General features: G+C 35.2%; 1 protein-coding gene across 4 annotated transcripts in view; it reads left to right on the top strand.

Moving 5' to 3' along the window:
• The window catches only part of LOC138711198 (relaxin receptor 1-like), a 125,016-nt gene that overhangs the window by 30,451 nt on the left and 73,132 nt on the right, over positions 1 to 21,433 (top strand). For all 4 annotated transcript variants that reach the window (XM_069842571.1, XM_069842570.1, XM_069842569.1 and 1 more), the window contains exons 2-3: positions 1,626 to 1,745; positions 16,573 to 16,647. In XM_069842571.1, coding sequence (XP_069698672.1) covers positions 1,626 to 1,745; positions 16,573 to 16,647 — 195 coding nt within the window. The remainder of the gene's footprint in view (positions 1 to 1,625; positions 1,746 to 16,572; positions 16,648 to 21,433) is intronic.

Genomic DNA, 21,433 nt, shown 5'->3' with positions numbered 1-21,433 from the left:
ATGTTTAGTTTAAATGTAGTTCTGTTTATAAGTATGAATAAGGGTGTAATTATTTGTCTTGTTTGAACTGTTCTATCAGTGAAGCAAGGTGAGTCAGTGAAGTTATGGCTGGTTCACATAAATCGGGAACGGAAACGACAAAGAGAACGAGAACGGAAATAATGTTAAAATAAATGTATTTAAATGTGAGCATTCACAATAGTTAATTGTGAATGTTCACATTTAAACACATTTATTTCAACATTTCCATTCTCGTTCTCGTTGTCGTTTCCGTTCCCGGTTTATTTTGAACCAGCCTTTATGGTTTTACAGTGCAGTGAATAGTTCCGATCAGTGATAATTTATAGTGTCAATGAAATGTGTTTCTATAGTGTCACTGAAGTTATATAGTGTCAGTGAAATGTGTTCTAGTGTCAGTGAAATGTGTCACAGTGCCAGTACAGTGAGTGAGATGAGAGTAAAGTGAAAGGTTGTTATCAGTACCAACGTGAAACTTATGTGGGGCCTATACATATGTAGGTTGTAATGTGAAATTAGGTTCACTTATTAATTAGGTCATTTTATGTAGTATTGTAATTATTGTGTATAATTGTATTGTGTATTCTTATTGCACTGTATATATAATTGTTTTGTATATCTAATTGTTTTGTATATCTAATTGTTTTGTATATCTAATTGTATTGTGTGTTGTAATTTTATTGTGTATTGCTTATATTGTGTATACCACTGCCACCGGGTGCTTTCCCACTTGCAGTATAAATACATACACACATACATACATACATACATACATACATACATACATACATACATACATACATACATACATACATACATACATACATACATACATACATGCATACATACATACATACATACATACATACTTCAATCTTTCCTATTTTCTGCCTTCATTTTGTCTCCTCATATGATACATGATCTTAATGTCGTCTATCATCTGATATTTCTCCCGTTCACCATTCCTTCCAGTGCATCCTTCAGTAGACAGTTTCTTCTCTGCAAATGGCTCGACCAATTCTTTTTCCTCTTCCTGATTGGTTTCAGCATCATTCTTTCTTCACCCACACTTTCCAACACAACTTAATTTCATATTCTGTCTTTCCACTTCACACGTTCCAGTCTTCTCCTTATCCACAATTTTAAATGCTTCTATTCGCTTCTCTTCACTTCGTCGTAATATCCATGCTTCCGCCCCATATAATGCCACACTCCACGCAAAGCACTTCACTAGTCTCTTCCTTAGTTCTTTTTCCAGAGGTCCGCAGAAGATGCGCCTTTTGCTATTAAAAGTTTCCTTGGCCATTGCCATCCTTCTTTTGATTTCCTGGTTGCAGCTCATGTTACTGCTTATAGTACAATAAATGATAAGAAACACCCATGTATTGTATCCTTTGTTGGAACAAGAGGCCGGGAAAACCCAACGAGTCGGCCTTCAAAAAGTAACCTCGTGTTCGGTAAGAATGCCGATAACTTAGGTTTGACTCGCAAAAGCGGTGCAAACATATGTCCAGCATGTCTGCTGCACTGTTTCACATTAAAATTAAGTGTAAATTAGCTCAAGACATCCAGATTTGTAATGAATAACGTTCCTGTTCATGTTCCAGGCGCCTGCGCGGAAGGCACGTTCCCCTGCGGGAACTCCTCCATCTGCCTGCCCCAGAGATTCATCTGCAACGGTCACATAGACTGCCCGAATGGAGAGGATGAAAGCAAGTACACGTGCAGTGAGTATTGGAAATATTCTATTGTTTTCTAAGGCCCAATTGTATAAAACTCCCTGACTAAAGATCAATTTTGATCGAAGATCGGAAAGTGAACCGAGTTCAGACACTTCTTCTACGGTCTTACTAATAAAAACTCTATATACAGACGTTTAACTGTCTTATACTTATACAATGAGTAGCTCGTTTATAAGCCGTGTGTAAATTCCTTACTAATAATCACTACATACGTCGTGTATAACAGTATAACTGTTACACAGCTACGTCATAGTTTCGTCATTACTTCGTTACGAAAGGTAATAGAATATCTGAGGTTCTCTATTACATCCGGTAGAGTGCTCTACTGTGGAGTGTGAAATATCAATAGTACAACTAGCTCTAATCGATTACCACACTATATTTTGCCAAAGAGTACAAGCTACAGCAATATTATTCTACTTATTCTGTGCTCTTTGGTGTGTTCTTCTGTGGTTACAAGGCATCCATTATCATAAAATGACAGTCGATATGAACAGCTGTTAGAGGGGCGGCCATTTTTTTCTCTGTATACAACGCTTAAACAAGGGGTTTCGTATGTATAACTACTGCAAAGCAATTCCCATTGTATAGTTACAGCCTGTTTATACGTCCATAGCTTATTCACGGTTTATTAGTAACGTTTTCTGTCTCAACGCTGCATAAGTCTCGTATATAAACTATACACGGTTTATTAGTAAGACCGCTATTGTATAAAACTTTTCTGCGATCAAATTACCCTGGTTCAAATGCAATCTAAGTTCACGTGAAAAGGACTTGGCAACATCGCATAAACAGGTGAAGTATGTGATGCGCGGGCCATGTTGTACAGGTTTGTTCAGTGTAGCCAATTTAGCGACTTTAACTCTTTTTCGACGACAATTTCTTTTAACTTCTATATTGCTTAAATAGTGATTTAGCGACCTTCTTAGCACCTCATAGTGACAAAATTTAATCTTTCTTTGTTGACAATAAGAAATCTAGCGACTTTCCAACTACTTTTTGGCGACTTTCGCACACTCTGTTGGATACACTGGTTTCTTTTGTACGTTGTAAATAATGGCGGACAATAAGAAGAAGGTTGACTGTTCTCCAAATTGTTATCATGTTATGGTGTTTGATGCTGCTAAACATAATAAAGCTTTATAAAACGATAATTTTCGTTTAGTAAAACAGTTGATTGAAAATTTATGAATGTACCTATCATATCCATTAATAATAAAATGGTTGTTATAAACATAATATAATTATAGATTATGTTATTTGATACTGCTGAACACGAAAAAGGCTTATGAAATATAAGAATGTTTGTATATTAAGGCAAGAAAAAAAAATATTTATATATATAAATGTATCTACCATATATATTAATAATAACGGTTATTCTTTTTGCACAATCTGCCACTCGTATACTTTAAACAGAAAAGAAATAACTGAATTTGGATCATCTAACTTAATCGAAGAAATTTCTTCAGTCAAAGTTGATTTTATATGTAAACGTAGGACACATAGAACTAAAGTGGGAAATTGGAGATTAAGACCAGTATATTTACAAATGTTAATCTATGCAGATGATATTGCATTAATAGCAGAAACACCTGAAAGGCTACAACACATGCTGATGGAATGGAACGAAGAGTTAATGAGAAAAGGGATGCGGATTAATGTCAACAAGAGTAAAGTAATGTGGATCTCTAAGGAAAATGGACAGGGAACAGAACTTAACATTGAATATGAAGGACAGAACCTGGAGAGAGTGGAAAGTTTTAAATATTTGGGAACAATAATAACTAGTGATGGAAGAGTAGATCATGAAGTACCGAACAGGGTAAAGAAAGCAACATCAGCATACTATCAAATAAGTAATACAATAGTTGGGGAAAAAAAGAAATAACCATTAAGACTAAAATACAGATATATAATTCGATAATTAAACCTATAATACAATATAGTACCGAAAGCTTACCACTCTTAGGCCCGATTGTATAAACCATTTAATCTTAGATCAGAGGTTAAATTGATCCTTGTTTCAGCTGAACTTGGAATTTTGTGTTGTATAAAGTCTAATCTGAGATTAATTTGTCTCAAACTAAAGTCAACTTTGACTGAAGAAATTTCTCCGATTAAGTTAGATGATCCAAGTTCAGTTATTTCTTTTCTGTTTGAAATACACGAGTGACAGATTGTGCAAATGAAATATCCATTATTATTAATATCAATAGATATGATAGGTACATTTATATATATTTCTTTCAATTTCTTGCCTTAATACACATTCTTATATTTTATAAGGCTCTATCGTGTTCAGCAGTATCAAATAACATAATCTATAATTATATTATGTTTATAACAACCATTAATTATTAACGGATATGATAGGTACATTCATAAATTTTCAATTAACTGTATTACTAAACGAAAATTGTCGTTTTATAAAGCTTTATTATGTTTAGCAGTATCAAACACCATAACATGATAACAACTTGGAGAACAGTCAACCTTCTTCTTATTGTCCGCCATTATTTACATTGCACAAAAAACCAGTGTCTCCAACAGAGTGTACGGAAAGTCGCCAAAAAGTAGTTGTAAAGTCGCTAGATTTCTCATTATCGACAAAGAAAGATTAAATTTTGTCACTATGGGGTGCTAAAAAGGTCGCTAAATTCCTATTTAAGCAATATAAAAGTTAAAAGAAATTGTTATTGAAAAAGAGTTAAAGTCGCTAGATTGGCAACACTGAACAAACCTGTCCGCGCATCACGTTTTTCACCTGTTTATGCGATGTTGCCAAATCCTTTTCACGTGAACTTAGATTGCATTTGAACCAAGGTAATTTGATCGCAGGAAAGTTTTATACAATAGAAGAAGTGTCTGAACTCGGTTCACTTTTCGATCTTCGATCAAAGTTGATCTTTAGTCAGGGAGATTTATATAATTGGGCCTTAGTTAAACATCGAAGTAAATTAACAGCAGGGGAAATGAAATATCTTAGAAGAACTGTAGGAAAGACCAGAAGAGATAGGATAAGGAATGACAGGATAAGAGAAGAAGTCAAAATGAGAAAAGCATCAACAGAGGTGATTAATGAAAGGCAGTTGAAATGGTTTGGGAATGTATATCGTATGGGAGAGGAAAGGAAGGTTAAACAGGTGATGGAAATGAGAGTGGAAGGAAGAAAGAGAAGAGGAAGACCAAGGATTAAATGGGAGGATACAATAGAAAGAATAGGCCAACAGAAAGGAAAAAACAATGGTAGAGATGAAGAGAATGTGTAGAGAAATGGATGAAATGGACGGAGAGGGGCGAACCCGACGCTTAGCAGCAGAAGGGACTGAAGAAGAAGAAGAAGAAGAAGAAGAAGAAGGAGAAGAAGAAGAAGAAGAAGAAGGAGAAGGAGAAGAAGAAGAAGAAGAAGAAGGAGAAGAAGAAGGAGAAGAAGAAGAAAGTTTATTTTAGTTTAAGACAAATTAATCTCAGATTAGACTTTATACAACACAAAATTCCAAGTTCAACTATAACGAGGATCAATTTAACATCTGATCTAAGCTTAAATGATTTATACAATCGGCCTTAGGTCTACTAAATTCATAAATATAACCCATCATAATATAAGCTTTTTGTTTTTATTTTTATAGATACCGTACATCATATTGCATATCGACGAGCTAGTTCTTAACGGGAAACAACTCTAATTTTAAACTCTTAGAAAACTGTATTTTAAAGTTTCATGTTGCTGTGAAAAATCCAAGGATCTTTGAAATTACTCCAAATTCTGTTAATTATGTTTTATATACAAAGTGTATCAAATTATGTGGGGAAGCTCTGAGGAATTGATAGAAGACCTGAAAACAAGCAAAAACGTTCATATAAACACACAGTCAATTTCGCTTAGTTCTTTAGTTACAGTCATTGTTTTTGATGTACGTACTTAATACCTCTGTGATGATAAACAAGCCACATATGTAATTTTCACTGACAGCACCATACTGCGACTTTTAAACAAATGACTTAAATGTTTTGTTTGAAGAAGTTCCACTGAACTTAATTCAGCGCACGTGGTTCATGCATGATGGTGCACTGCCTCATTTTGCTTTTGCTGCTACAACAATTTGACGGCGTTACGCGATAATAGACCAACCGACAATTTGAAAAAAAATGAGATATGTGCCCAAATCTGTTGATGGCAGGCTAATTTAACTCGGAAAAAACCATGAATGAGATATCTAAATTTTGCTGCTATTTATAAGCAAAAATTCGTTTATTGCATAAAATTCATTTATTTATTTTGCTTCGAAATATTAATTCAACTTCTGGTCTCTTATTAAAAATCGATTAGCCTTTTTTTATTATTTGTGCTATTTTTTGTAATAGTATGAATATTAAAATGAGCAGGGCATAGTTGCGCCACACGGTCAGATAAAATGCAGCATATAAAAAAGGGTCCCTGTTTTGTGGGCATAGTTGCGCTCCGTTCCCATCAGGTAGAGAAAAAGGCATGGCATAGTTGCTCCCCGTTCCCATCAGGTAGAGAAAAAGGCATGGCATAGTTGCGCCCCGTTCCCATCAGGTAGAGAAAAAGGCATGGCATAGTTGCGCCCCGTTCCCATCAGGTAGAGAAAAAGGCATGGCATAGTTGCGCCCCGTTCCCATCAGGTAGAGAAAAAGGCATAGCATAGTTGCGCCCCGTTCCCTTCAGGTAGAGAAAAAGGCATGGCATAGTTGCGCCCCGTTCCCATCAGGTAGAGAAAAAGGCATGGCATAGTTGCGCCCCGTTCCCATCAGGTAGAGAAAAAGGCATGGCATAGTTGCGCCCCGTTCCCTTCAGGTAGAGAAAAGGTCGTGGCATAGTTGCGCCCCGAAGAAATAGGAGAGAAAAAGACACTACGGGAACTCGAGCCTCGTAATCAACCAACCTTATTGATTTCTTATTCGATTTATATTCATTATCGATACCATTAAAATGAAAACCATGAAGTTGACTGTATTTTATTAACTGTTTTCCTACCGTTAATGCAGTGATTATCGATAGCCTACCGTTAAAATGAACACCATGAAGTTGGCAGTACTTTATTAACTGTTTTTCTACTGTTTATGCAGTGATTATCAATAGCCTACCGTTAAAATGAACACCATGAAGTTGGCAGTACTTTATTAACTCTTTTCTACTGTTTATGCAGTGATTATCGATAGCCTACCGTTAATATGAACACCATGAAGTTGGCAGTACTTTATTAACTGTTTTTCTACTGTTTATGCAGTGATTATCAATAGCCTACCGTTAAAATGAACACCATGAAGTTGGCAGTACTTTATTAACTGTTTTTCTACTGTTTATGCAGTGATTATCGATAGCCTACCGTTAAAATGAACACCATGAAGTTGGCAGTACTTTATTAACTGTTTTTCTACCGTTTATGCAGTGATTATCGATAGCCTACCGTTAAAATGAACACCATGAAGTTGGCAGTACTTTATTAACTGTTTTTCTACCGTTTATGCAGTGATTATCAATAGCCTACCGTTAAAATGAACACCATGAAGTTGGCAGTACTTTATTAACTGTTTTTCTACTGTTTATGCAGTGATTATCGATAGCCTACAGTTAAAATGAACACCATGAAGTTGGCAGTACTTTATTAACTGTTTTTCTACTGTTTATGCAGTGATTATCGATAGCCTACCGATAAAATGAACACCATGAAGTTGGCAGTACTTTATTAACTGTTTTTCTACCGTTTATGCAGTGATTATCGATAGCCTACCGTTAAAATGAACACCATGAAGTTGGCAGTACTTTATTAACTGTTTTTCTACTGTTTATGCAGTGATTATCGATAGCCTACCGTTAAAATGAACACCATGAAGTTGGCAGTACTTTATTAACTGACATATTCAAATGAGTGAGCCGTTGGAATATGGGGCCTTAGCAGTGTTGACATTTTATTAGTGATTTTCACACCGTCTGTGGCGTATAGTGAGGTTAATTTAAAATAATAATAATAATAATAATAATAATAATAATAATAATAATAATAATATTTATTAATACTATACACTTGAGCTACATTAGGCATTGCAGCCCGAAAGAGCAGAAGCTCGTGCTCGGGCGCAGTTCAGATCAGTTATACAAAATATATCACAAAATTACGAGAGTTCATTGAGCACAATCACATTAATAAATACATACAGCATGTAATAACAGGGTCTATATACAAATAGAAAATACAGAAGTACATGAATATTAGAGTAACAATTTTTAACTCAATTAGCTTAAACAATTAAATAATTAATCTGATTTGTTTCTTAAATCTATGTGTGTTAAGTGTACTTAGCTCAGGGTAAGCTCTAATTAATGTATTATATATTTTGGGTCCAAAATTTCTGCTGTGTTTTAATCCAGCAGTTGTGTGAATGTTAAGTTTAGTGAAAAGGGTGAAGAGTTAATAATTGATAATGGTTATAAGTTTCATTTTTCGAAACCTGTACCGTAGGGTTAAGATATCGATGTAGAAACAAAAAATTCAGTTCATTTATTGTTTGTGATCAATAAAAAAGTGTTATTTTAAATAGCAAAATTGATCATACGCTAGGCCTACCTGATTTCAATGCAGCTATCACTGTAATATTTTTAAGTAATTTATTTATTTTATGACAATCACTTTCGTGTGTACTATGCTCATCGGGGCGCAACTATGCCATGTCCATCCTGCTACATGATATCTTCGGGGCGCAACTATGCCAGGTCCCATCTGCTACCTGATTTCTTCGGGGTGCAACTGTGCCATGCCTAGGCCTCCCAATTGACCACGGGGCGCAACTATGCCATACCGGTTATAATACTTCTTGCATAAAATGTTTTATAAAAAAAAAAAACAGATTTATTTCAATGGCCAATATCTCGAAACAGGTTTTTGGCGCTTGGTCTATTATTGCGTAACTGTCTAATTTTAAATCGATAATTCGTGAGGGACAGACATCCCAGCCTGCTCGTTCTCCCGACCTCAACCTAGTGAAGCTATACAAAAATATACAATCAATACAATACTATACAATACATAGTAAACAGATTCCTATTCAATTTACAAGCGTATTTTAGTTGAGCTATACAAAATTGTGCAATACATATCAACTAGATTAATTCAATTTACAAGCATAAACAATATTCCTCAGTTATGTACAGGTAGCGTATGAATATGTAGAGATTTGCTCGATTCTGTTCCAAACCTTTTCTTATGGTCCTTCAAAGGTTTAAGAAAATTAGGCTGAGCACTGAAGACAGTAATACATGTATAGTGAACTCCTTTTTTATAACAACTTAGACTAACAGAGGGTAGATGGAGATGATTTATGTCTTGTACGCCTATTAAAATTATGAATGTCTTGATTAGTACTAAATGTATTTTGTTTTTCAATATAAAACATCTTGCGGATCGAGGAGACGGCCTCCGGATATGGAGGGTAGCTGTGAATATATTGAATAAGCAGTCGCGGACAGCCGATGAGGGGTGGTCCTCCAGCTTGGGGGTTGGGCGAAGGGCTAATAACCCATCACCGTAAAAAACAGCTTGTTACGAAACCTTCAAATAAGCCGTTAGGTGGGAGGCCATAGGGAAAAAGACCTTTGGGGAGGCCGAGACGTAGATGGGAAGATAATATTAAAATGGATTTGAGGGAGGTGGGATATGATGATAGAGGATGGATTAATCTTGCTCAGGATAGGGACCAATGACGGGCTTATGTGAGGGCGGCAATGAACCTGCGGGTTCCTTAAAAGCCAGTAAGTAAGTAGTAATATAAAACATCATTAGAGTCACGATTTATAACGTTTGAACCATCATGCTTACAGGAAAAAAAAATATTTACACTGCTTCCTTGAAACGAGAAATAAACTTAGGGTTTTTGTGTTGTAAATGTACAACATATCAACGAAACCTGTCCTTGATGGACCGCTCGATCAAGTCGTTGATAGATAGATGTGTCCAGTTCGATTCCAAAGCCGTTCTGCTTTTCATCACCTCGATGCCATTCGAGATAGATGTTACGTCAGCTTCTGACAGCTAACAGAAATCTGCAGAACACAAACATGACTTATTTTGGAGCACAACCGGTCTGCTGCTGCTGCAAGTAAGTACACTTCCGTGATTGGAATTATGCGCTCTCACTTCGTCCTACTCGATGTATGGGTATAAAATCCGGCGGCACGTGGTCGTCATGACAACGCGATGTCGTGCAGGTGGGCTTTAAAAGCGTCTCCCCAGGGATCGACATGTGATTTATTGCGGTGCCAGGGTGCACCGACGTCTACTAGCTGCATCCAGAAACCAGAGACACGTTGAGCCTAATGCCGCGTAACGTGAGAGCGAGATGAGATGGGTGCTCACGTTGACGATTATGATGACGATCACGGCGATAAATAACGCTTGATAACCATGATGATGATGGTGGTAATAATAATAATAATAATAATAATAATACCAATAATAATAATAATAATAATAATACCAATAATAATAATAATAATAATAATACCAATAATAATAATAATAATAATAATAATAATAATACCAATAATAATAATAATAATAATAATAATACCAATAATAATAATAATAATAATAATAATAATAATAATACCAATAATAATACCAATAATAATACCAATAATAATAATAATAATACCAATAATAATAACAATAATAATAATAATAATAATAATAATAATAATATTAGTAATAGTAGTAGTAATAATAATAATAGTAATAATAATATTAGTAATAGTAGTAGTAATAATAATAATAATAATAGTAATAATAATATTAGTAACAGTAGTAGTAATAATAATAATAATAGTAATAATAATATTAGTAATAGAAATAATAATAATAATAATAGTAATAATAATATTAGTAATAGTAGTAGTAATAATAAAAAATAATAATAATATTAGTAATAGTAGCAGTAATAATAACAATAATAGTAATAATAATATTAGTAATAGTAGTAGTAATAATAAAAAAATAATAATAATATTAGTAATAGTAGTAGCAATAATAACAATAATAGTAATAATAATATTAGTAATAGTAGTAGTAATAATAATAATAATAATAATAGTAATAATAATATTAGTAACAGTAGTAGTAATAATAATAATAATAGTAATAATAATATTAGTAATAGTAGTAATAATAATAATAGTAATAATAATATTAGTAATAGTAGTAATAATAATAATAATAGTAATAATAATATTAGTAATAGTAGTAGTAATAATAATAATAATAGTAATAATAATATTAGTAATAGTAGTAGTAATAATAATAATAATAGTAATAATAATATTAGTAATAGTAGTAATAATAATAATAAACGTAATAATAATATTAGTAATAGTAGTAGTAATAATAATAATAATAATAATAATAATAACAATAATAGTAGTAGTAGTAATATTAATATGGTGTGTGGATAAGCTTCAGGGCTTCTACCGCGTTGTCTTGGTGTTATTGGCTGACGTTTCGACCGCTGTGTTGTGGCCATCTTCAGAGCAGTTGTTGGATAAGAAAATAGTCTGCCAGCTCTTCTATATATAGTAGTCTCGATGGGGGGGGGGGGAGTACTTGCTGTGATAGGTCGTAGGTTCTCCTTTTGGCATCTGATTGGTCCTACGTTGTCCAACCCGGTTGAGGTCTGTATGAAGGGGAGTATTCATATTAAATACTGGCCCTCATAAGGTCCGAAAGAGTGACCTTGATACCATGCCCGATGTCCGGATGAAGGGAAGGGAGGCCCCGCGTACATGTGGAGACCTGGCTTCTCGTTCCTAAGTATAAGTTGTAGGTTCTTCTTCTGGCATCTGCTTGGTCCTACGTGGTCCAATGCGGTTGGAGTCTGTGTAAAGGGGAGTATTCATATTAAATACTGGCCCTCATAAGGTCCGAAAGAGTGACCTTGATACCAATCCGGTTGGAGTCTGTGTGAATATTAATATTAATAGTAATATTAATAGTTTATTTATTTAGTATATGATTATGTCTCGTGACGAGAATATTGTACGAAATGGAAATATAAAAATTGGAAATTTATCTTTCGAAGAGGTGGAGGAGTTCAAATATCTTGGAGCAACAGTAACAAATATAAATGATACTCGAGAGGAAATTAAACACAGAATAAATATGGGGAATGCGTGTTATTATTCGGTTAAAAAACTTTTATCATCCAGTCTGCTGTCAAAAAATCTGAAAGTTAGAATTTATAAAACAGTTATATTACCGGTTGTTCTGTATGGTTATGAAACTTGGACTCTCACTTTGAGAGAGGAACATAGGTTAGGGGTGTTTGAGAATAATGTGCTTAGGAAAATATTTGGGGCTAAGAGGGATGAAGTTACAGGAGAATGGAGAAAGTTACACAACACAGAACTGCACGCATTGTTTTCTTCACGTGACATAGGAACATTAAATCCAGACATTTGAGATGGATAGGGCATGTAGCACGTAAGGGCGAATCCAGAAATGCATACAGAGTGTTAGTTGGGAGACCGGAGGGGAAAAAGACCTTTGGGGAGGCCGAGACGTAGATGGGAAGATAATATTAAAATGGATTTGAGGGAGGTGGGATATGATGCTAGAGAATGGATTAATCTTGCTCAGGATAGGGACCAATGGCGGGCTTATGTGAGGGCGGCAATGAACCTGCGGATTCCTTACAAGCCAGTAAGTAAGTAGTAATATAAAACATCATTAGAGTCACGATTTATAACGTTTGAACCATCATGCTTACAGGAAAAAAAATATTTACACTGCTTCCTTGAAACGAGAAATAAACTTAGGGTTTTTGTGTTGTAAATGTACAATATATCAACGAAACCTGTCCTTGATGGACCGCTCGATGATGGAAACAAACACTACCAAAAGATGCGACTATTATTTTCTTAACCATTTGCATGCAGTAATAAGTAGTGGAAAAGTTAGAATTTATAAAACAGTTATATTACCGGTTGTTCTGTATGGTTGTGAAACTTGGACTCTCACTTTGAGAGAGGAACAGAGGTTACGGGTGATCGAGAATAAGGTGCTTAGGAAAATATTTGGGGTTAAGAGGGATGAAGTTACAGGAGAATGGAGAAAGTTACACAACGCAGAACTGCACGCATTGTATTCTTCACCTGACATCATTAGGAACATTAAATCCAGACGTTTGAGATGGGCAGGGCATGTAGCACGTATGGGCGAATCCAGAAATGCATATAGAGTGTTAGTTGGGAGACCGATGATGATGATGATGATGACAATGAAGCCGAGACGAAAATGCTGATACTGACACAGCGAAGCAGATTATGGTGTGTGGCACCAGGTTCCAAAATCCGTCTTATCCACTTTTGTATGAAATTGTATTAGCAGTGTTTTCTGAATCTACAGGGTTGTTTCCGAGCTCTGATAACAAATTTGAATGACATCATGTGCGTCAGAAGTCACACGACAGCTGAACTGTGGCGCGAGGTGACAGACCAGTAGTAAGTGATCTCATAGTGAGAGTGCACGACGACTCACAGTAAAGATTCCCAAGAAAATCGAGCCTTTTTGGGAGGGATACATTACTTTCCGATGCCAAGTACAGTTAAGTAAAAATCAAAGAAGCCTGCAATACACGAGGTTCCGTTATTTCCAAGAAAGGCATTTTCTGTATACTTAATAAGATTGGTAAAGCTCGAATGGAATTAATTTGTATCAACTCGTGGGGTGCGGCGACTTGTGACAGGGGGTGGATTTGCTTGCCTTTTCCACTCCGGAATTAATCCCATCCGAGCTTTGTCAGTCTTATTAGGTAAAAACAAGATTCCTTTCTTGGAAATAATGAAACCACGTTTTTTTTGCATGTTCCTATGACTTTTACGTACGGTAACTGTATTTGGCATCGGAAAGGGTTGTTATGTAATAATATATAAAAATAATCCGTGGCGCTACAGCCCGTGAAGGGCCTAGACCGACCAGCCGGCTGCTGGCCTCACGCCCACATGTCGAAGCAGAGGTGGACGATCATCCAACCAGACTGGAGGTATCGAGCGGTTAGCACGATGATCCTCCCAGCCGTTATAGCTGGCATTCGCAACCTGATTTCGCTACCTATCGTAGCTCCCCAAGTGCATCACGATGCTGGGTGGGCACCGGTCCCATACACTGGCCGAAATTTCATGAGAAAATTTCTTCCCCCATGAGGACTCGAACCGGGGTTGTTATGTACCCCTCCCAAAAAGGCTCGATTTTCTTGGGCATTGCTGCTGTGATACACCGTGCACTCTGATTATGAGATCACTCACTACTGGTCTGTCGCCTCTCGCCGCAATTCAGCTGTCGGTGCGATTCCTGACGCACATGACGTCATTCAAATCGTTATCAGAGATCGGAAACAACTCTGTACTCACTTTTCTCCATCATTCTATTGATGTGATTTTCCAAACTACGTTTTTATCTTTTTTATTTTAAACTTAAAAATCTACGACTGAAATTTTTTTCTGTTTTATGGAAAACCATCGAAACTCCGTAAGAAGGATCTTGAAATCTGACGCCTCCGTGTTGCTTTGTTAAGACCAGGCTTCGAGACTTGGGACCCGATACAATAAGTTTACTGTGAATGTACTACAGCTTGTTGACTCACTGCAGGTAGTGAAAGGTAGAGATGTGTTGAGGTAACAACGTTGGTATTTAGAATAGAGTACGGTAGTATGGGGAAACACGCACATATGGACATTCTGAAAGTAAATATACATTACACAATGACAATGTAAAAAGAATGTGAGAAGCATTTATTCTCCTGTCTTTTATAAGCATTTGTGTTTAATTATACACAGTGTTAATGGTGGAAATAAACATGTAGCAATTTTAATTTCTTCATTTATCCTATTGGTCGTCTTTAGGAAGTGCAGTTACAGTACCGAATTGCAATGTACTACAAGATACATTTTCAGTGTCTCAAACGTAAATATTTTTCGGTTATCTGCCAAACACAGTTGGCTACGCTCTACGTCGCATGACGTGATAGGAGCAAAACGAAAAACCTAACATCATTGCAGTCTCTAAGAAACAGTCCTTTATTCTCGAGTGACAATGTCCACTAATTTTCTGTTTATATTACACAGTGATCAATATCAGTTATTTTTACATAAAATTGATTTCCACTTCTATTTTACACGTTCAGTAACCGGTGTACTTGGTGTCTCATTAATTCTCTGTGTCATTTCCTCAACTAATTTGAGGGCTTCTGACATCTCTTGCTCTGAATTTTCTAACCGTGTAATAGTTTCAGACACAGTTTGAAAATAGATTTGTATGAAAACCAAATTATTCGTCAGAACTTTAAAATCCGAACGTTTTCCTTTACGTATTTGTTGGCATTGATTCTACAGTACCCCCACCCACTGTACGCTTTACCACTATACTCAGTACGCCGTTATGCGGATTTCGGGTCCGAAGTCTCGAAGCCTGGTTAAGACCCATTCACAATGAAAATTAAACATAACCGTAACATAAACAAAGAAGTTTACGCCCAGGCTACCAAATGGGATCATTCACAATGATTCACATAAACACTGGCATTAACATTACCGTAAGACGTTAACATGAAAGTTTGCAAACTCCAAACTTTCATGCTTATGCTTACGTGATTTGCAAACAGAACACAATCTTTGAGCGCTGAAGTATACGACAGAATATGAGGAAATGGCGTCGTTGTTATGTTTCCATGGTTACCAAGTATGTTTGCTGTTATGTTTATGTTCCCATCGTGAAGGATGGTATGACTTACTGATTTTACCGTCAACGTTTACATTCTTAAGTTAACGCTTACGTTATGTTCTAGATCATAGAATATACCCAGATAGCTCGGCCTTATAGGCTTTGACGGTACTAAATTTTGTCAGTTTTACTGTGCTGCCATCTAGTTGTTACATAAGGAGTCACGTCATAATTTTCATTTGAATTGCATAGTAAACGGCGAAAAATCTCAATTGATGGTCTTCACTAAACGTTTTCCCAGGATTATAGACCAACTGAGTATTCAAAACCAAATAATACCTTTTACCACATCAGTTAAATATCTTGGAGTACTTCTAGACAAACGTTTATCTTACAGGCATCACATTCAAAACATAAGAGACAAAGCATATCAAAGATACATGGCACTCTATCCACTTTTCAAAAGTCTGACTTCAAGGAAAGCAGAAGTCCTGCTGTATACATCAGTCATCAGATCATACATCAGCTACTGCTGTGAGATATGGGGCCAAGCTCATCCTCGCCACCTGAAGAATCTGGAAGGAATTCAAAGAGCTGTCTGCAGAACAATCACTGGTGCACACTACCTCACGAACAATGTCAAACTCTACAGTGAACTTCATATACCCTTCCTGGTTGCTCATATTCAAGATATACAGACTACATACAGGAATAAGCTACTTCATCATGCCAACCCTTTACTAAGAGACATAACATAAATTCAAACAAATACTTCCGTCTTTGATGGTCTTAGTAATCAATTTTCCTTAACAAAACCTATTTATATTTCAATTTATAAAATCATATTTTTGTAAAAGGCAAGGGTCCAAGAGACCTGGTACTTTTAATAAAAACATCTTAAAAAAAAATTGCATTAGCGACTGTACCGCCATCTCGTGTTCGTTTACGGCCGACGGGTAGCGCTCCTGGCGGTTGTTCTGTTCAAAATGCTGCCGATTTTAACATAGGGATGAGCTATCTGTTACATATATGATCTAGGGTTATGTTTAATTTTCATTGTGAATGAGCCTTTACTCTTGCAGCGGATGTTCATGGCAGCAACTTCAACCAGGACATCGTCATCAACCGCAACTACAGCCAGGCCTTCAACGACTGTCGTAAGTACCAGCACCGTCACTTACATTCGGCGTATGCATACATCATGCCACCTTGCTTGTTGCATGTGACCCTGAATTAATACTCGGAACTATTATTTTTGCAACTGCTTCTGCCATGACTGATGTGTGCACAGGGGCTACTTCAGCGCAGATATTAATTCCTCCTGTCACAGACATGATGAAAAAATGATTGCGCGCTCTTTTGAAGTCTGAAATGTTCCTAAGTCCATTCAGTTGAGAGCTCATTAAAAATGTAACCAATCTGAAGCCATTCCGTTATTACAAGAAAAGATATTTGCTCAAATAAATTATTTTGTTTTATTTCATCTTCTATTGAGTTATAATCTGCTATTTATTTATTTATTTATTTATTTATTTATTTATTTATTTATTTATTTATTTATTTATTTATTCTAGTGTAGTTAAGGCCACAGGGCCTTCTCTTCCACAACACCAGGAATACAAATACAATAATAGAAATAAACAGAAAAAAATACACTATATACAAAGTAAAGCTACACAATAAAAGAGAGAGAAAAAAACACTTTAAACAAAGTAAAGCCACACAAAAATATACACAGGTTGCAGTCACACAAATTTTAAATGAGTGATTAAGTATCATAATTAATTGTATTCTAACTAATTAACTAGCAAACAAGAAACTTGCAATTTTAATCTAGATTAGAAAAGAAAAAGAAAAAAAAACACAAATCAATACTTCTAGCAATACCTAAAAACATTAACTAAGACAAAATTTTCCAATTTAATTTTGAATTGTGATAAAGTCCGGCAGTCCCTGACGTCATTAGGTAACGAATTCCAGAGGCGAGGTATTTCTACAGTGTAGGAAGATGAGTATAAAGACATTCTATGATGAGGGATAGAAAGAAGTGCTTGATGTCGGCTATTGGACGGAGATAATGGACCAGGTGAATAATGAATTAATATAATTAATTTGTCTTCTATGTATGTAACTAATAATACAGGGTTGCCATGTTTTGGCGCTTTACATGACGAAGGGTAATTTTGAATGACTTTTTCATGCTGTCTGCAAAAAAAAAAAAAAAAACAGTTTTCGTCAAACACCCACAGTTTTTATGTAATTCCTTAAGTTCGTTATAAAGGGTGCGTCAGAAAGAACGGATGGATTTCAAACTATCGATACGCAACGAGGAGAGAGATATAGTGAGGGGGACCACGACTGTTGGGTCAGCCATAGAATGCAGTTTCAGTTGAGAACATGGTGTTGGTCTGGTGTACAACGTGCTTTCATCGTAGAGACATTTTTGAAAAATGAAGAGTCTGTGATCGCCACTCAGGACTCATTTCGACATCGGATGTCACGCTAGGATTCCAACTCGGAATACAATTTTGCGGTGGGTGGCTTCATTTCGTATCACAGGTTCAACATTAAAGAAGAAATCACCTGGACGAAATTCTATTGCACTGACATTGTCCGAGGCTACGGTAAGATCTCGCGCCCTGCGACTTCTTTTTTGGGACCATTTGAAGGCGTAAGTTTATAAACATCGATCACATACACTGGACGAACTGAAGACAGCGATTCGCGAAGAAATCGTGGCAATTGCACCAGCTATGACTGTGAAAGTGATGGCGAACATCAGAAAACGCCTCGATGCCTGTATTGAAAGCCAAGGACATCATATGGATAATGTTGTTTTCCATAAATAAACTGCATGTATTGGTGAATATGTTGATAACAATAAATTTTTGATTTGATGAATCTTTACAATTTTCTTGCCATATGAAGTCCATCCGTTCTTTCTGACGCACCCTGTATTTAAATTTCGCGCGTAATCTTATACTGCAATCGATATAATCTATCGTAAAGCGATTGAACATGATCGACTATGAAAGAATCCATACTTCTCGAGTTGTCTAGAAGTACACAGAAGCATTACAATCGTATATGATAACAATTTTGAACTGAAATTTATATGTGGAAACGCTATCAGGTTATTTGAAATCGGTCTAATGATGGTGATTGTATATTTTTCTTTCTCTCTGAGACAACTTAAAATATTTGCAATATAAGAAGTTTGATGAGAGATGAATACTTTTTAAAAATTTAATGACCTACGAAGAACGACCTTATCAATAGATAGAGAGCTGCAAGAAGTACAACATCGCATATGTAACTCATTTTCATTTTTTTTTAAATTTTGGATAAGGCGAGTTTTGCAATTGATAGCCATCCTAAATTACCCTTCTTCTTGGAGCATTTCAACGACAAGTTCAAAAGAGAAACAACTTCAAATTTAAAGTTAGAGAAATCTGCATTTGTAGTTTTATGTTGCTATTAAAAATCCTAGGATCATTAAGGAGTTAGGTACAGCTTACAGCAGTAAAACTTTTGGAAATATTCAACATTTTTTCTTCCATTACTGTATCTTGTATAATAATGAAAATTAGTATTGTAAAACACTGTCCTTCTGCTATATGAAAAAATATTTTTACGATTTAAAAAAATTATTTACAATTTTTTTTTCAAAATTCAGTTCACTGTGCAGTGATGAAGAGTTTCCCACATCATTAAAAAACTATCCAACATTCTGTGATTAAATTTTTTGTGTGTATTTATGCGTGCCATATCTATAATATCATGCAAGATCGCTTCTCTGTCTTTGATAGATTGTCCGATAAAAAATAAATTCATTTAAAAAATGGTCAAATATCAGTATTTTCTTCTTACACAAAATAAAAAATATATTATTTATTAAGGAATGTAGTTGAAAGGGCATGAGAGAGAGAGAGGACAATAAAAAGTTAACAAGTTTAGAGTTATGAGGGAAACGCTTCATCACTGCACAATGAACTACCACCGTTAAGAATTTTGAAAAAAAAAAATTACTTTTAAATCGTAAAAATATTTGTTTTTTCATGTAGCAGAAGGACAGAGTTTTACACGTCTCAATTTTCATTATTGTACAAAAATCAGTAATGGAGGAAAAAAATGTTGAATTTTTCTAAAAAGTTTACTGCTGTAAGCTGTACCTAACCCTTAAAGCTACTCCAAACTCTGTTAATGATGTTTTATATCAACTATATGTTTCAAACTAGAGTGATGTTAATTGGATTTTTCACAGCATCATGAAGCTTTAAAATGCAGTTTTCTCAAAACTTTGAATTTTGGATTCCTTCCCTTTTGAACTAGCCAATTGATTTAACGTGTTTTGCTTCTCTGTGTACATTACTAAGCCGTAGTGTTTCTTGGTTGTTGGAAAATGTCTGCTATGGAGGTTTCAATTCTTTCAGTAGACATAATATCTTCTGCATACGCATTACAATGCTTTCAGGTCAAATTGTTTGAAGACAGAGTCAATAACTATGTTAAACAGAGTGGCTGGTAACGACTGCAAAGTCAACTTTTAATTCATTACTGAGGTCAGTGTTTATTTTCTTTCCACCCTCCACCACTGTCACTTGTAATAATTCTCCCAACCTTAAAGATCAATAAAGTAACAGCTTCTGTAAGATAGTGCTACCCACCGTTAAACTACGCACAACTTTCTGCAACTCCAAACTTCACATAAATATTTAAAGTTGTGGGTTCGACTCTCGACAGTGTCATGAATTTTCTCCATTTATCTAAACCTTCCGACCGCACTACGACCCTGGAATTTGTATTGTATTGTATTGTATTGCATTTATTAACATTCCATGGTATTCATACATGCTTACAGCTAGAATATGGAACAAGTCAAAAAACTTAATACTACAGTATTATAAAATCTTAATTTATAGTCACAGTCTAGATGAAATATATACAGACGAGATTTACAATACAGTCTACTAGTACAACACAAAATTTTAGTATCAATTTCATGAAATGTTATTGAATGTCTTGAATTCACCTACAGAATAGAAGGCGTGAGAAATTAGGTACTTCTTTAATTTGGCCCTAAATAATTTTATGTTTTGAGTTTCATTTTTTATATCGATAGGGAGGCTATTAAAAATGTTTACTGCCATATAACGCACTCCTTTTTGATAGCACGATAGACTTGCTGATGGAGTATGAAAGTCATTTTTTGACGTGTATTTATGCTATGAACTGTTGAATTAGTTACAAAGTTTTCACGATTACATACGAGGAAGACTATTAATGAAAAGATATACTGACAAGCCATGGGCATTATTTGTAGTTTTTTGAAAATACTCCTACACGACTCCCTAGATTTCGCACCTACTATTATTCTAATTATTCTTTTTTGTAATAGAAATATATTGTTACTATCTGTGGAATTTCCCCAGAATATTATTCCAAAACTCATTACCGAGTGGAAGTATGCAAAGTATATTGTTTTTAAGATATTGATATTTACTATCTTTTGCATAGATTTAATAGCAAAACAAGCTGAATTTAGTTTGGGGGTAATTTCTTTAATATGATTTTTCCAATTTAACACATTATCGATTTTTAAGCCAAGAAATTTGGTTGTTGTTGTTGTTTCTAATAGGGATCTATTGTTAATTATTGCGCTAGAAATTTGCGACGTTGAATTTGGACAGGATTTAAATTGAATTATGTTAGTTTTGTTACAATTTAATACTAATTTATTGACTGAGAACCAGTCACATATTTTGAAGAGAATTTCCTCTGTTGAAGATTGGAATGTGTTGGAGTTATTGGGTGTAATTACTATACTTGTGTCATCTGCAAATAATATGGGATGACCTACATCTTTTATAAGGGGGGCAAGATCATTTATAAACACTAGAAAAAGTAGGGGACCTAATATTGATCCTTGAGGAATTCCATTAT

Source organism: Periplaneta americana, chromosome 12 (genome assembly GCF_040183065.1).
Source record: "Periplaneta americana isolate PAMFEO1 chromosome 12, P.americana_PAMFEO1_priV1, whole genome shotgun sequence".
NCBI lineage: Eukaryota > Metazoa > Arthropoda > Insecta > Blattodea > Blattidae > Periplaneta > Periplaneta americana.
The sequence above is the reverse complement of the archived record's forward strand: the minus strand, read 5'-3'. Positions and strand labels throughout refer to the sequence as shown.